Source organism: Aspergillus pseudotamarii (assembly GCF_009193445.1).
Source record: "Aspergillus pseudotamarii strain CBS 117625 unplaced genomic scaffold BDV38scaffold_77, whole genome shotgun sequence".
Classification (NCBI taxonomy): Eukaryota; Fungi; Ascomycota; class Eurotiomycetes; order Eurotiales; family Aspergillaceae; genus Aspergillus; species Aspergillus pseudotamarii.
Window position 1 is genome coordinate 21,893 of NW_022475091.1, and position 16,404 is coordinate 38,296.

A 16,404-nucleotide genomic window follows, 5' to 3' on the forward strand; every position below is an offset into this window, starting at 1 on the left:
AATGCCGAAAGAAAACAGTGAAACTGATCGTTTGATTCTCTCACAAAGACTATAAACTAAAGACCATAACCCGAGAACTTTCTCTGTGATGTATGCACTCCCAGAAGCATGTCACTTGTCGGAGAACCATTTCTGGAAGTAACTATCGACCAAGAGTATGAATCTCAATAGATTATCCTCCTAGAATATATTACCATACAAACTGATGGAAATATCGTTCTCCAAGAATTGGCCTGTCTTTCGCTGTACTGTGAGGTAAGCTCGGGTGTTCGGACGAACGCTAGAAGTACTCGACATGACCATGTAGCATATCCTGATTGATGCTTTATTTTCTCTGAAGAAACATCACGAGAATGAAGTTTATGCAAGATGGACTTCTACTGCAGGCAAACGTGCGAAGACAAGTGCTCTGGAAGACATCTCTTCACCTCCACAAAATGCCCCTTGATATCTGCAAACTTCCTAAGAGAAGTGTTAAATAAGACCGGATGCCCGAAAAAGAGGAAGTTTGCACAGACCTCAGCTACAATTACTTCGGGTCATTTGCAGACAAGCGTATGTCCTTCGGAGTCTACAACGGCCTTTGGGTGAAGAAAGTTCCTGTTGAGGATATTCACAAGTGGCAAGTTGAAGGTTCCTTTGTCAACATCAAAGAAGGCTTTTACCGGATACCTGAACAGCCCTGGGCTGCATACTTTCCGTAGTTTCTAGAGCATATCTAGTGTCTTGATGAGCTGAGAGGCAAGGAGGCGCACCGTAGCTACATTCTTCGTCAAAGCACGGTCATACCTCGCCAAAGAAGACCAGGACAAACACCACACATAACTCGAACCAGAAGCCAAGCGAGATTGCTTCTATATGCTAGCTCTCACTCCACACATGGTCCATCCCGGCCCCAGCGAAACCAATTGGATCAATTTCGGGTTTTGCACCAGTCACGACGAAAGCAAGGAAGGGGCTCTCGGTGAACTGGACAAAAGACTCCTCATTGGCGACAAATTATTTGATGACGTCCCAACCCCTATTCCCAGAAGGGAAATATACAACAGGCAGTATTCACAGAATTCTGGAAAGCCCATGAGCCAGGAAAAATTACCCAACTGCTGACTCGAAGGACTTTAGACGCGAACGGCTCTAATTCCCCTTTTTGGAAGAGTTCTTCTCAAGTCCACCCTGTGGGTCGCACCTATCTGTCTGGTTACTGAAACAGTTTCTAGCTATTGATAACCCGGCGGAGTTCACGCCTGAAGATACAATCAGCGCAGATTACGGATTCATGAACCGTGAGACATCCCCGGAAATGTGCACCTTGATGGAGCTCTACAAGAGACTTCTGCGTAAACCGAGTCCGCCGGATCTCACATGAGGCGTGCGTTGCTGGGAAGTTGTTTGAATTTGGGAGTGCTATCACAAAATGGATCCAGCGCATAGGAGGTTAATCAAGGACATTTACCCCTTGTACTTTGAGTGATTTGGGGAGGAAAAAGCACCTATCGGGATGGAGTTAGGGCTGGGATATGCAGTTGCAGCCCCCTGTGTCAGATCTGGCGACTAGTTTTGGAACGCTCCACTGGTCGGCACATTAACGATATATGATTACTCGCCCATTCGATTGATTAAGGGGGATTTCCTTGGACATGAAGCACTGATATCATTAGTTACTTTGCATGGGAAAAAAATTAAATAAAATAAAAGCCAACTTGGCAAGAATCAATTCATAATCATCGATGTGGAACCCGAAGCCAGTTGACATTGGGGAGAAAAACCGAGCATCGCAGCTGACACAACCAACACAAGCGAGAGAACAAAAGTCCACGAATCAAGCTTAATATTATCGCATGGCTCCAGCCCCACTTCGATCTGTGTCAGATCATTGGAAACTGGCAATAAGCGAAAGGATAAAAATGAAAGAAATGGGTGGAAAAGTCCAGGAGATAAATTGGTCCGTCCTCGGAGCTTCCTCGGAAAATTTCTCTTTGGTGCAGGGAATTAAAGAATGAGACGGCCCCAAAATGTGAGATTAGAACTTAAGTGCGTCTGAGCCGCGGAGGTTTGATATCTCGGACGAGAAGTTGTTTCTGGATGTATGGCCGTGGTATTTCTGCATATTTTATCTTTGGGTCTCTAGGTTTGACGGATCACACATTTGGGGAAGTCTCGGCGACTCATTTACCACGAAAAGGGTCTGGATTGTCGTCTGGCGTAGGGAAAAGGGGTACTGTTGGGGATGATGCGCAATGGAATGATACTAAATGAGGTCATTAATTGTTCGTATTATAAATCTACAGTCGTGATGTTTCGGTCCCACTGAGCCAGACAAACGCTTCGAAAGGCTTGATGGTAACCGTTGGTTGAAATAAGGAATGGCTCGTTCGGCCAGGGTAACTAGAAAGTGCGATATCCCCGGAGGAGTTAAAGGTTTTCTCCGGGACAGACCAGGTTACTTCGTGTTGGCGAAAGTTGGTGACTATCACAGCTCGGCCAGAAGAGGCTGTTCGGGCGTAGACAAATAAGTCTGGATGCTCAGGAGATAGGAGCTCAAACGACCCATATACTAGGATATCGGGGCACGCTTTCCGTAGTCGCAGCACGCTAGCCCAGTAGTGGTACACACTATCCTTATCGTTGACTTGGTCTACTGCGTTGAGATTCTTGTAGTCATCGTGAACGGGAAGCCATGGCCGGACGGACGAGAAGCCAGCGTTGGGAGAATCGTCCCACTGCATGGGTGTCCGTGCATTATCCCTCGACTTTAATCTGTATTCAGCAAGACAGGCCTCATGTAGTGGGGTATTTTGTGGAGCGTTGGTGATGATCCTGACCCTGGTTAGCCCGTGCTCAATGCGAAACGATTACGACCAATGCGCTTACTCATTCCAATGGTTTAAGGTTTCAATATCCCTATACTGGTTGATTCCCCAGTGTTTGGGCACGTTGGGCATTCCCAGCTCTTGGCCTTGGTAAATGAACAGAGTCCCGCTCTGGAAGCCCAGGAAAGTGGCCAGCATCTTTGCCGAAGGCACGCGATACTCAGGCTCATCGGAGCCAAATCGCGAGACAATTCGTGGCTGATCGTGGTTTTCGAGGTACAGTGTGTTCCAGCCGTTGTTCTCGTGCATGAATGTTTGCCATCGCGACACGATGGCTTTCAGCTCGTGTAGTTCCCATTTTCTGGATGTAAACTTGCCTCCTGGCCCGTGGTCGAGGGAAACCCTAGACTCGATATTAGCTCCTATAAAATATACCTAGACAAAGTAGCGACATACGTCTCAAAGTGAAAGACCATGCTCAATTCATTACGATCGCTCCCGACGCTTCTCAGCATCTCGTTAAGGTCGTAGACTTCCGGCATCTCACCAACTGAGAAAGCATCGTACTGCTTCAGTATCTTGCCAATACCTTGAAGGTATTCATGGAGCCTTGGGCCGCATGCAAAATGTTTCGTTCCGTTCTGCCACGGCGAATCTGGGTTCGTTATCTCGGCATTAGGGAAGTTCTGATCCTTGCTGATAAGGTTGATCGCATCCATTCGAAAACCATCGGCGCCCTTATTGAGCCAGTAGCGGATGATGTCGTGCACAGCTGCGCGAACGTAGGGGTTCTCCCAGTTCAGATCTGGTTGTTCCTTTGCGAATAAATGCAAATAGTATTCACCGGACGGTTCATCGTATTCCCAAGCACTTCCTGTAGAACGTTAGAATGCGGGATATCAAGACTTGATAAACATTATGCGCACCCCCAAAGTAAGACTTCCAGTTGTTCGGTGGCTGAGGCTTTCCGTCCTTTCCATATACCGGCTTCCTCCAGATGTACCAGTCACGGTAGGGGTTAGCCTTTGACGAACGCGCTTCTTGGAACCACCGATGCTAGACACATATTGTCAGTATTGTCTTTGACCGTGATACAGGGGTAGCAAACCTGGTCTGAAGTATGGTTTACAACTAAATCGAGGACCAACTTCATTCCCCGCTCGTGGATCGCGGCTGTTAATTGATCAAGATCTTCGACTGTCCCATAGGGCCGATAAATATTATAGTAGTCACTGATGTCGTATCCCATATCGACATGGGGAGAGCAGAAGATCGGATTGAGCCATATTGTGTTGGCCCCGAGACTTTTGATATAATCTAGCTTGGATAGGATACCCTGTAAGTCCCCGATACCGTCTCCATCAGAGTCCTTGAAAGATGCTGGGTAGACTTGGTATACTGTGCTCTCTTTCCACCACTTCTTCACGTTTTTCTGCACCGGGCTGGATGACTCCGAACTGGTGCCAGAGTGGAGTGAAGGCATGATCGGTTCAAGAAAGTTCAGAAAAATTGAGCCGAAAGTAACACACCCAAAAAAAAAAAAAAAAGAAAAATAGGTGGGATCAAAATATAGATAGGAGTCAAGGGTTGATACGTTCACATGCTCGTATAAATACGCAGGTGATATAAGACCATGACATTATGGTTATACGCCTCCTCGCCCCTCCGTGAAGCGAGCCGATAATCATCCGTGTTGGTTGCAACCTTTGTTGCATATCCCCCTGTGGTCACGGACATACTCCATAGGTGGATCAATGTCGGCAGATAAAACCCACCAACACCCGAATGACGTGCGGCACAACCTATTTTACTCGTCCATTTGCGCCTCAAATCGTTGGTCCTTTTACATAGGGCTAGGTGCGTGCCGATCCACAATCCTGGTGTCAGAATAGGATGAAGTCTTATAGGCTCCATCCGGTGAGATTTCCGTTGCTGAAATGGGCATGCTTGTCCGTTCTTCTGAGACGTTGGAGACTTTGGAGGAGGCAGTGTGTGTGAAACAGGTTGGTTAGTTAGGTTAGTGACGGGTTTTCCTCGGAGAGATGCAAACCTTGGCCCTCAATTCGAGAACCTCTTGGCGCGTCCTTTGCCCGAACGGGAAGCAAACATCGTCAACCCATTCAACTTATACCCTTTCAGGAAGGTAATCGAGTCTATTCATTACTTATCAGATACTACTCAATGCTTGTAGCATTCACAGCACTCTTCGGAGGGACGTGCGTTTGTCTTAGCTCATCAAGAGTCGAAACGGCTAAGATCGGGCAACTGAGGCCGTTGCAGTGGAAAAGATAAAACTGTACGGAGTACGAAATGCACACGACGCAAAGGTTACATTCTGGCGATGCTGATGACATGCAACACTCGGCCGAGGCAAAGTATAAGGGTTAGCTTTTACCCACTCCGACAGCTCCTGTAACGATTTCTGAGCGCTTCACCCCTGAGTTGAGTCGGCGCGATCAACAGCAACTACCTAACGTAGTGCCAGTCCCCCCTGGCCAGGGATGTATCCACTGTCGCATCACCCAGATGATGGTTGGGAAGACAAGAGAACAGAGGAGAATAAAACAATAAAATAACACTCAGGGGCATGGGCCAAAGACATGCGTTGCACGTTTTTTGTTTGGCATTATGACAGGCGAAACTGCACAGTGGAAGCTGTCTAGAAACTGTACCCAAAAAAGAGAATGTAGAAAAATCAAGATGGGTCTATTCTAGCTGTGAAACTGACCGTCCGATTCTATCCAGGGAAATCTCTTCTCGTGAAATGAACAGCTGACCATCCATGGTAGCTTGAAAACGAGTAGCTTTGGTATGATGGAAGGACTCCGGAGATATTCAACCACACATCGGAGAAACTTGTCATATATTAGGTGAAATTATAATCAAGTAAAAGTTTAAACATTCAATGCAAATCATCGGCGACCTCAGCTCTCAGACGGGCCGTCCCGATAACAGATCCAGTAGCGTGGGTATTCTGTACACACCTAAACCCCAAACCCTAACTCATTATTCCCCAGGGAGCGCGCGGATTGCTTCAGAGCATAATACCCATAGTGCTGTCGCTGCGAGGCTGTGCTGCTAATTCTAAATATATTAGAATGATTATATGACGATTATTGGGCCGGTGACACTGAGTAGATCGATGGAGAACGCGCTTCGTATGCTAGTTAAGTAGATGCACAATCATCTAGATCGCTGCCTTGGGGCATAATCGGTCTGACATGGTTGCAGATGCTCCCCATGATGGTGAGGGAAAAATCGGGCGCAAAAACTTGGGTCTATCTTTGGGCCCATGAAGCTTGCAACTTCTGGACCCGAACGCTCGTCTCCCATCCAAGATCCGCCTCGATCCCACGTAGTAAATCAACAACTATTTGGCGTTCCTCTGGATTCTCGAAGCATTGTCCGACCGCAAACAAAAGCGGTATCGTATAAACACGGGCGGCACTCCGGGGACGACCGAGTGCAATGCCACAGATTTCCCGACCACGGTATTCGGTCTCTTTCATCAACTCCCGGTACCCTTGTAGGCGGTCAAAGGCGGTGCTGGGCCCGCTGACAGCATCCGGTGGCCTGTTCAAGGATAACGCAAGACGTCCAAAGTGGTACTGCTGCATTGTCGCAGCGCAGGATGTAAGACCGTAAAATATTTCCGGAAACGGCAAATAAACAATTTCTGGAAGCTTCGATAGGTCTTTGGGATGGTCTAACCGCAGGCATGGGCGGAACGTCTCCGGTAACCCTTCGAACCAGGATTGAAAATCGAAGCAGAGTTTCAACCAGGTAGACGTAGAAGGGTATGGAGTAAAGGTAGGGGGTGTTGAAGACGGTGTAGGTGGATCACTAGATGAATGACCTGTTAATTGTTCCCATTGTGACTTCTTCGACTCCGCTAGAAAATTGATCACTTTTGCAACAAGCCAAGTCAAGCTGTTAGCTGCAAGATCTTCGGGTGATAACGCCTTATCAATCATATCCTTGGCATCCAATGAGATGTTCCCCGATTCATCAATAGAAATGCCGGCGGCTGTCCATAAGGAAAAGTTGTCCTGATCAAACTGAGTTGGGACTCGATTGATATAAGCACTTAGGTAATCCAACCGAGCAAGATTCCAGAACGCTGCCCGAGCCCCTTGGGGCAGTAAGCATGGAATAGACGAAGTACCACTGTGCACTTCTAGCAAAGTGTCAAATAATGACTTTATTCCCGAAAGGTGCCTAGAGCGATTATGAGTCGTTAGTTGCGAGAAACAGGTGGAACGGGGTGTTCACGCACGATTGCCAATTTTCTGCGGGCTCATCCAAAATCTTATACATCGTCATGATAGTCGAGGCTGCGAGGATATTCTCTGCCTTTCTCGAGAAAGTGCTAGCAGCTTCTTCGGCGATAGAACTAGACTGCTGTGGCTGAAGACTCAACCACCGGCTAGCGATTTGAATTGCTGATTCTTCTAAAATCGCAGAGCTAGATACGGAAGTGTAAGCTTCAGAGATGGCGGAATTCATGCGTGAAGCGGCAATATAGTAGTAGTTAGTTGCTTTGAGAAACCAGTCCACTTGTGTCGCATTTGGATAAATTTCCATGGTCGCTGGGCTTGTGAACATTCCACCACTAGCTGGTGATTTTGCGCCTTTCATCCTGCCGAGATGCTTCGCAGCCAGAGCAGCAATTGCAAACTTTAAGAAGGGATCATTGATCGCGCGTATTGGTACGTGAACCTCAAAAAACCGGGTCGAATCTGAGATGTCAAGCCTGTCCTTCAATCAGCGCGAGGCACACCGACACTCTTTCAAGGCCTCACGTACCAAGGCCCCAGATTATCCGAAAAATGCCGAATCAGAAACGCTGTTTCATGTTCAGTGCCCGTTTGGAGTTCGGAGAAGATATCCTGGAACTCGTCTCTTTCGCTAGGCTGTGATGGGCTCCCCGAGGCGGTATGAGAAGATGGGGGTCTGGATCGAACGCCATTATAAGCATTACCCAAGACGTGGGGAGATGTAGCATTATTAAAAATTAGCGGACTGTGGCCAGCACTCCTACTAGAAGTGCTCCGTGACTGGTCCAGGCCAGTAATGTCAACGGACGTGGTGTCTGTCATGGACTGGTGTGTCATGAGATTAACGGCATTCATTCTTATGGGGGATTGTGTCGCGTTAACCCTCATGCTTTGGGTTGGTGAGTGAGCCCCTGGCTGACTAGACTCGCTAGATCTCAAGCCCGTAGTGGGCGGAAGAACAGAATGAGCTTGACTAGGACCAGCACTGTGTTGGCCACTATGTTGGCTGGGCAGGCGTTCACCGGCAGTCTGTTGATATGAGACACCGTCCCTGAAACAGTGGATGTAAGGGTATGATGCGCCAGCTTACAGTTTCCGTGCCTTTGCATGTATGTGGCTTTGTGTGACTTTCTTGGTAGGGCGCGTATCGGCGCCTTACCGAGGCGCCTTGGTCTATGAATTTGCGCGTTTGGACATATCCCGGGCAGTCTACCCCAGCGTTTGTGCAGCGCTGGCATTTCGGGCGTGCCTCATCACACTAGAGGGTTTAGAATGCAAGATGGTAAGTCAAGCGATGGTTGGCACGGACCTTGAGATGCCTCTTTTTGCATCGCTCACATGCTTTGTTGGATGGTACCCCAGGCATGGTTTCCACCGTGTAGTGGGGCTTCCAATTGTGGCGAAATAGTATCTACTTTCACCAAAGACAACAGTCATGAACTGTCCCTACATGTCGCGACACAATGGAGCTCCTTGAGTGCTATGCGAGCGCTTCATCGGTTTCCAGATAGCCGCACTGGTTTTAGTTTGGACACTATCGCAGGATTGAGGGAAGCTTCTGTCGTCACGGATTCTTGGCAGCGGCCTGGTCACGGGACGGCTGTACCTCGGGTGAGATTCGGAGATCAACCCGACTTCGGATCACGGACCATCCTTTTTCCACCTGCTTCTATGCTCAATACCGAATACGATCTCACCTCTATCATCCCAATTTTACATGTACATTCTTCAGATGCCCCTTGTGGATCACTAGTAATGCTGCGGTCAAAGGAAAACCAACCTAATACTCCCCAAGGGCTTTTGAACAAACCTGGGCCATGGAACAATCATTTACCCGTTCAGCACACAGCGACATTGCACTCATTGCGCCCAGTAGCGGCATCTAGTAGCGAATGGTATGGTTCTGGCAGTATTTCCGATGCGGAAAAAGGCTATATATATGATGAATGGATTCGTTAGTTTCTTCTGAAAAATCTCACACTTTGCTCGTGTGTTCTAATGGCGCTAGGTGCTGGAAAACCGCACAACTTAGTCTGCTCTGGTTGCCGTAATCCTGGCAACTTGATATTGTGTGAAACTTGCTGCAGGTCTTACCATACTCACTGCCTGCCATCGCAAGATGCCTCCATATTGACTGGGCCATTCTACTGCCCATCCTGCAGACACAAACGCTGGGATCAGTCACCACCTCAATTCGACAGGTCCGCAGCTTCCTCGAACGCCTCGCGGAGCAGTACCCCCGGTGCAAATTGCTATAGCCGAGTCACCAGTCCCCGTGAATATGCTCCTATAGATGGGCGCCGGCCTTTGGCAAGTCTAGGCCCATTGGCAGGGCCCACCCAGGTCCAGTCTATACGATCTTCGGCTGATGTCGACCGCCAACAGTCTTCTGAACATCACAGGAATTTTGCGACTCTGGAAACTGACATCCTGTCCCGCGCTAAAAACCTCCTTGTTGATTATGGTCAGCTTGATGCTGACAAAGACATAAGGCCCGAGCTCTTGCTGAAATTGGCGTCTATGATGTCAGAGCTCGAAGTCCAGCAATCACTGCAACAGGAGGTTCAGGAACTGAAGGCAGAAAATGTTGCTTTGCGAAATGAAAATGCAAACTTCCGGGCATACTTTACCTCCAGGCTGCCAACAAACGAGCCCCTGATCAACTCTTCATCAATTAATCCTCTTCCGATCTTGCCAAGGCCGCCGTCCGATACGGACGGGAAGTCTTGGGATAGAATCGTGATGGATTTAATCTAGCCCTGTCCTGATAATACTGATATGCACACACCCCTCATCATTACCGACCTGGTATCATACCCAAACAGAGGGCAACTGATACTTTGTGCCGTCAGGTCATACATATCTCTGATGAAATGCAGAGAACATGGAGCTCCAAACCCATTGATATCGTCATGAAGACGCCATATTATGGCAATGAGACCTCAAAGAAATATTCGTGTCGATTGTGCAAGTGTTGCTGCGAAATAGCACGATACGGTTGGATGGTTCCGAGACGTTTGAAGCTCCCAACCCTCTAGCCATCTCTTTCAGTGAATGAAGTCACAAGAGGCACAGGGTCAAAGACCCCCACAGGCCAATCCTCTGGACGCAGTTGCGGCTTGGTCTGCACCAATTTGTTTCGTTAGGAGGCACCTCCAGGACATCCACCAGACGGTTAAAGCGTATCACAGGACTGTATTAGCCACCCTGTAAAGGCGCACTGGCATTAATGAGATTCTACAAACGGTAGCTTGGGTTTTTGAGGTCACTCAAGTACGACTCAACTGGCAAAGAAGCAACCAGCATTGACTAGTACACACGCCATGGCTTAGCATCCCTCGAGATCATACGATCTTGTTTAATAATTGACTAGTCTCTTTCAGTGGACTCCAATCCAAGGTGGTGCAACGTTTCCTACGAATTGCGGGGTTACGCCGAAGCTATAATGCAGCCGAAGTAAGATCCGAAATGATCGGCATTTACCCGCAGAAACTTGTCAACTCTGGAGTACCTTCTGGTCTTTGGTCATTTTTGTACAGGATTCTCTCTAATAGGCTGTTCTCTTCCTAATCGCAGCGGTAATTTCCGCTATGTCACATCGTTCCACAAAGAGGGGCTGGATTTAATGTCACATCTTGAGATTGCACCCCGTAGACAATTGGTCCAAGTCGCTCTGACATGTCAAATAATTATTGCGGGGAATAAAACAAACCCATGTGGCCCCTTTTCAAGGCACCGATTTGGTGGGACATCGGCGGGCATTTAAGGAATGTCATTCCCAATAGTGCAGCCACATTGGAAAGAAGCAAGGGGTGAAATAAAGTTATCCCCCTTTTCTAAGGATTTTTCTTGATATCTTGCTGCCTTTTGCCTCTTTGTTTAATCCAGCGTATTTTCGATCTCTGCATGTGCGATCTGATTCCCACAATATGTCAGGCTTCGCATTTTGGAAGCTCCTGGGGCCGATTGCTTTAACGTTCTTATTTCCTGGCCGAGTTCGTGGACAGGATACAGTTCCAAATGAGTTTGATGTCCTAGACTATGTCGATCCACTTATTGGAACGTCTAATGGAGGCATGTATCTGTATGGCAGCAGTTCTGTATGCCCAGAACTGATTAGGCAATATAGGGCATTCCTTTGCTGGGGCGACACTACCATTTGGTAATTTTTCTCTTACTTAGCGTCTGAAACCAGCCACTAATGTCCGTAAAGGTATGGCAAAAGCGGTAGCAGACACACAGGGCGAGAATCAAGCTGGCTTTGCATTTGACACCGAAACGGTCACTGGCTTCTCACATACCCATGACTCCGGGACGGGGGGTGTAAGTGATGGCCTTGAAAATGTCCCTATGGCAATTCGTAGGGTTCTGACCTGCTCCTAGTCACCATCTATGGGTAACTTTCCTATATTCGCACAGCCTAACTGCCCAGATGACGACCTCAACAAATGTAAATGGCAACAAAACGATCGCGCAGTCGCGTGGGTACGAGACTCTCCCAAGGCCAGACCAGGCTACTTTAGCATTAGTTTGGAAAACGGCGTGCAAGCTGAGATGACGGTGACAAACCACTCGGCATTATATCGATTTACATTTAACAATGTCCCCACAGAGTCCCTTAGCCCAGTGATTCTTGTCGATCTCATGGACCTGCCCCAGTCGCGAAAGGGTGGTACAGCCTCAGTTGATTCGTCTGGACGCCTGAGTGGGAACGCCACATTCAATCCGAGTTTCGGTATTGGGTCGTATGAGCTCCATTTCTGTGTAGACTTCCAGGGCGGTGATATTCGCGACACAGGGACGTGGGTCAAAAATCGAGCTGGTTCCAGTCCGAAGACTGTCACGCTTGTTGAAGACGGGAGCAATACCCCAGCCACTCTTTCGGCTGGTACGTTTACAAGGTTCCAGGCATTAAAAAACAATACTATCACTGCGCGTGTTGGTGTCAGCTTTATTAGTGTTGAACAGGCTTGCTCCAACGCAGAGACAGAGCAGCCCGATTTCGATTTCGCTAAAACAGTATCTGCGGCTGAATCTGCGTGGAGGGATAAACTGAATGTAATCAGCGTTGATACCGAAGGCATCTCCTCCGACTTACAGAAGGTTTTCTGGAGCGGTGCGTATCGAGCGATGATTAGCCCGCAAGACTACACAGGAGAGAATCCACTTTGGAAAAGTGAAGAGCCATATTACGATAGCTTCTATTGGTGAGAGAACCCACCAGAATAAGGTATCGAGTTACTGACCAGGAAATTACAGTATCTGGGATTCATATCGTGGAGTACACCAATTACTGACCCTGATGGATCCCCTGTCTCAATCCCGAATGATCAGGAGCTTGGTTGACATTTACCGTCATGAAGGCTATTTGCCCGATTGTCGTATGTCTCTTTGCAAGGGGTACACTCAAGGAGGGTCCAATGCAGACGTCCTCATCGCGGATGCATACTTGAAAAATGTCAGTGATGTTGATTGGGACACAGCCTACGAGGCTATTGTAAAGGATGCGGAGGTTGAACCAGCGAACTGGGGTGTCGAAGGGCGCGGTGGCCTTCGGAGCTGGAAGGGACTAGGTTATATCCCTACGGACGATTTCGATCCTGATGGCTCAGGGCTCCACACGCGCAGTATTTCGAGAACCGTCGAATATGCATACAATGACTTCTGTATCGCCGAAGTGGCTAAGCGAATGGGCCATGAGAGTGACTATGAGAAATACCTCACGCGAGCTTCTAACTGGCAGAACATGTTCAAGGATGATCAGATATCGACAATCAATGGTGTGGATACAGGTTTTACGGGCTTCCTGCAGCCTCGTTATCAAAATGGGACATGGGGATACCAGGACCCCATCTTCTGCAGTCCACTCATGAACTTTACATCCTGCTATCTGAACCCAGATGGGCACGAAACATATGAAGGGAGCTCCTGGCTCTATACATTGTACGTCATTTATCTTTGGTACAATACTCTAAGCTGACAAACACGCGCTTAGTTATGCCCCCCAGGATATGAGTCTACTGATAAAGCGACTGGGCGGCACCCAGCTCTTTACATCTCGACTGAACTACCTACACGATTCGGGTATACTTTATGTTGGAGATGAGCAAGCCTTTCTTACCGTTTTCCAATATCACTATGCTGGTCGCCCGGCACTCTCGGCTGCGCGTTCCCACTTTTACATCCCATCTCAATTCAACACATCAGTCTCTGGGATCCCCGGAAATGACGACGGTGGAGCGATGGGCTCTTTCGCTGTGTTGAGCATGATGGGCCTCTTTCCAGTTCATGGACAAGACGTCTATCTAATCACACCACCCTTCTTCAAAGAGATCAGCATCCGGAACAGCGTTACCGGCGCGGTTGCCACAATTCGGAATCTCAACTTCGATCCTACTTATAAGGGTATCTATATTCAGAGCGCCAAGCGAGATGGTAAGCCGTGGACAAAGAGTTGGATCGGTCATGACTTTTTCAACGAGGGTGGTGTGCTTGAGCTTGAGCTAGGTTTGACGGAGAGTGCTTGGGGGACGCAGAATGAGGATCTTCCTCCCAGTATGAGCCACGACTAAACAAAGTCTCAATGGGACCGGCCTGTCCGGATCAATTGACAGGACTTATTTGAGGGCACCGTACGTATCAATGATTGTAAATGAATCGTTATGTCATCTCTATCACTTTAGCATACTCTGCTCTACAGCTCTCTACATGTAAATACATACGCCCATGACTAGACAGCGGAACGATGGCATATGCGGGGCTTTTTAAGAAGTAGTCGTGGAGCTAAAACAGCAACTTTGCATTTATCTTGGGAAAGTAAAGGTTTTCAGAAAGAACGCCGGGCTTTTCACGAAACAATAAGTGCTGCAGACATGTAGAACTCTAACTCTCTATAAAAACAAAACAATCTAAAGTGAGTCTGAGCAACCCTAGATTAGATCTATCGGTTGATCTTGGTATCAACTTAACGTCTCCACAGAAACAATAAAATCACACCTGTTACCCCACCGACACCCATGTCATATAATGGAAACCACCCAGCTTAATATCCTCTCCTAATACTTGACCCCATTTAGTGAATACATGCCCAACAAGCTTATCTCCCTCCCAAGTTTCCGAACTATCAAGAAATCCCCTGAATATCGCTGCACTCCCGAAATTTTGCGCCTTTACGGTTTCACTCAACAACTAGCCTGAAGGATGCCTTTCCGCCCAGACAGCCCTATTGAACTTCCTGATGGCCGTTTAGTGTGTGGCTCACACCATCTCGTCGTCTGTCCTTTCTGCACTGTTGATTATAGTTTCATGGACGAAATATTGGCAGAGAATCAAGAGTCTCAGGATGAGAACGTGAGCGATGAGGAGACAACCTTCGGCGATATGACGCGACTTAGAGTCGGCACAGGACGTGTCATTCCTACACGATTCCACCCTCAAAACACCACGGATACTCCACAGTCACTTTTCCCACCTGGAACCAGCACCAATGCCTCGCCACATGTACGCCGGTTCATTCATCGAACTAACGCCAACCAATTTCTTATCTACACAGACGGTGCATGCTTAGACAACGGCAGAGCAAATCCCAGAGCCGGCTGTAGCTTTGTCTTTAAGCCTTCCACAACACAATCTAGAGATGCCGGCTACGTACGCTTTCCTCTTGAAAACCAAGGACCTACTGGTGAAGCCCATCAACAAACAAGCAACCGGGCAGAGCTACGCGCCGTTATTGCAGCTTTACGGTTCCGGTTCTGGACGGGCGAAGGGTTCAACAATCTCGTGATTGCGACGGATTCCGAATATGTTGTTGAGGGTGTCACATCCTGGGTACGTGGATGGATAAGGAGAGGCTGGAAGACGAGCATAGGAGCAGCAGTTAAGAACCGGGACCTTTGGGAGTGTTTACTTGGAGAAATAGAACGATGGGATAGCAATGGCATGAAAGTCAAGTTCTGGCGTATTCCAAGAGATTGGAACACAGATGCGGACTATCATGCTCGACATGCTGCTTCTGAGGATGCAGGCAGCATCTTCACGGATATCAAGGGCGTGCTTGTCTAAACCCATAAGCTTACAGGGTTAACTATCAGGCCTTTCAATAAGTTGGCACCTATGGGCCTCTGGATCTGCGGATGCTTCACTATGTGAATACCATGTCGTTTACCAGATGAAATATGTAATCTTCTAGTCAAACCAAGGCGCAGGAAACGATCGACTCTGAACAGGTTGGTCGGTCAAGGTCATTTTTTGTTTGGTATTTGCACTAATGCTCGTTACTTTTAGTGCCAATAAACTTTATAATAAATGCAGCCATTGCCGCTTCTTTGTTACTGTAATGCCGTCTTTTAAATTAGGGAAGAGACATTATCAAGTTCTTGATAGCACAGCTCATGGAAACGGAACACAGGTGTCTCTTCTTTGTTTTCAACCTGACTCCAGGAGCTAGAGGCATTGAGGATACTACACTAGTAGGATTTTCCACGTGGGTCAGTAGGAACGTTGGGGTCTGCTTTAAGATTAAGCAAATGCACGGCCTAGCGAATGTAATACCAAAACAAACCATTGCGTTTATGAGACAAGGATATTTGAATAACAGGAGAAAAACCGACTAATCGGCGTCTTTGAGATAGATACTATCCATATTCATCACGTAATGGATTACTAACTTTCTCTAAAAGCGACAAGGTTATGAGTCGCCTCTGCAATGATACCATATCACCTATTGCCTCTTTAACAATCCGTCTGTTGAAAACTCCTGTCATTCAAGTATAATGGTAATATTATCTGCTGCTTGGCCCACTCGTCTCCTACACAGCCGGCCTGCCGCAGAGTTCACCCGCTTGGTTGCACGCGTAGAACTATCACGGGTCTGGGGCTAACCCCGTATCCCTCAAATAATTTCCTCGGTGTCGAAATAGAACCTTTAGGATTTCAGGTCCATATGCTTTATTACCTGCCGCTATCTTGACCACTTCTTCAGAAACTGGGAGATTCTCCCCTCGGTACTGGAATAGGATCTCTAGGATTTTATGTCCATCTCTATTCTTCCCGGCCGCTATCTTGACCACATCTTCAGAAACTGGAAGATTCTCCCCTCGGTGTCGAAATAGAACCTTTAGGATTAGAGGTCCATATTTTCCATTATTCTCTGCCGCTGCCCTGACCACTTCTTCAGAAACTGGAAGATTCTCCCCTCGGTGTTGAAATAGAACCTTTAGGATTTGAGGTCCATCTTCTCCATTATTCCCTGCCGCTGCCCTGACCACTTCTTCAGAAACTGGGAGATTTCCCCCTCGGTGTCGAAATAGAATCTCTAG

At 47.8% G+C, this 16,404-nt stretch overlaps 6 protein-coding genes across 6 annotated transcripts; 4 read left to right on the forward strand and 2 right to left on the reverse strand.

Moving 5' to 3' along the window:
- Positions 1-233: 233 nt before the first annotated feature.
- On the forward strand, positions 234-1,071 carry BDV38DRAFT_260352 (uncharacterized protein). The gene has a single exon (XM_032055904.1). It carries the CDS (start codon positions 370-372, stop codon positions 589-591), a length of 222 nt encoding a protein of 73 aa, XP_031908786.1. The 5' UTR covers positions 234-369; the 3' UTR covers positions 592-1,071.
- A 1,211-nt stretch (positions 1,072-2,282) lies between these two features.
- On the reverse strand, positions 2,283-4,293 carry BDV38DRAFT_274846 (glycoside hydrolase family 13 protein; the record flags this gene model as incomplete). The annotated part of the gene is made up of 5 exons (XM_032057916.1): positions 2,283-2,817; positions 2,872-3,213; positions 3,267-3,684; positions 3,737-3,866; positions 3,919-4,293. The coding sequence occupies 5 exons, from the start codon at positions 4,291-4,293 to the stop codon at positions 2,283-2,285; spliced, it is 1,800 nt and encodes a 599-aa protein (XP_031908787.1).
- A 1,059-nt stretch (positions 4,294-5,352) lies between these two features.
- On the reverse strand, positions 5,353-8,600 carry BDV38DRAFT_260356 (Zn(II)2Cys6 transcription factor). Its single transcript, XM_032055905.1, has 5 exons — positions 8,397-8,600; positions 8,178-8,345; positions 7,617-8,116; positions 7,087-7,563; positions 5,353-7,028 (listed from the first exon to the last, which is right to left on the reverse strand). The coding sequence occupies exons 1-5, from the start codon at positions 8,451-8,453 to the stop codon at positions 6,089-6,091; spliced, it is 2,142 nt and encodes a 713-aa protein (XP_031908788.1). The 5' UTR covers positions 8,454-8,600; the 3' UTR covers positions 5,353-6,088.
- A 485-nt stretch (positions 8,601-9,085) lies between these two features.
- Positions 9,086-9,844, forward strand: BDV38DRAFT_287443 (PHD finger protein; the record flags this gene model as incomplete). Its single annotated transcript, XM_032060872.1, has 1 exon — positions 9,086-9,844. One exon carries the CDS (start codon positions 9,086-9,088, stop codon positions 9,842-9,844), a length of 759 nt encoding a protein of 252 aa, XP_031908789.1.
- Positions 9,845-10,658: 814 nt separating this feature from the next.
- On the forward strand, positions 10,659-13,659 carry BDV38DRAFT_296639 (glycoside hydrolase family 92 protein; the record flags this gene model as incomplete). Its single annotated transcript, XM_032062972.1, has 6 exons — positions 10,659-11,161; positions 11,217-11,249; positions 11,301-11,410; positions 11,471-12,294; positions 12,347-13,030; positions 13,083-13,659. Exons 1-6 carry the CDS (start codon positions 11,017-11,019, stop codon positions 13,657-13,659), a joined length of 2,373 nt encoding a protein of 790 aa, XP_031908790.1. The 5' UTR covers positions 10,659-11,016.
- A 628-nt stretch (positions 13,660-14,287) lies between these two features.
- Positions 14,288-15,148, forward strand: BDV38DRAFT_274849 (ribonuclease H-like domain-containing protein; the record flags this gene model as incomplete). Its single annotated transcript, XM_032057917.1, has 1 exon — positions 14,288-15,148. The coding sequence occupies one exon, from the start codon at positions 14,288-14,290 to the stop codon at positions 15,146-15,148; it is 861 nt and encodes a 286-aa protein (XP_031908791.1).
- Positions 15,149-16,404: the final 1,256 nt, after the last annotated feature.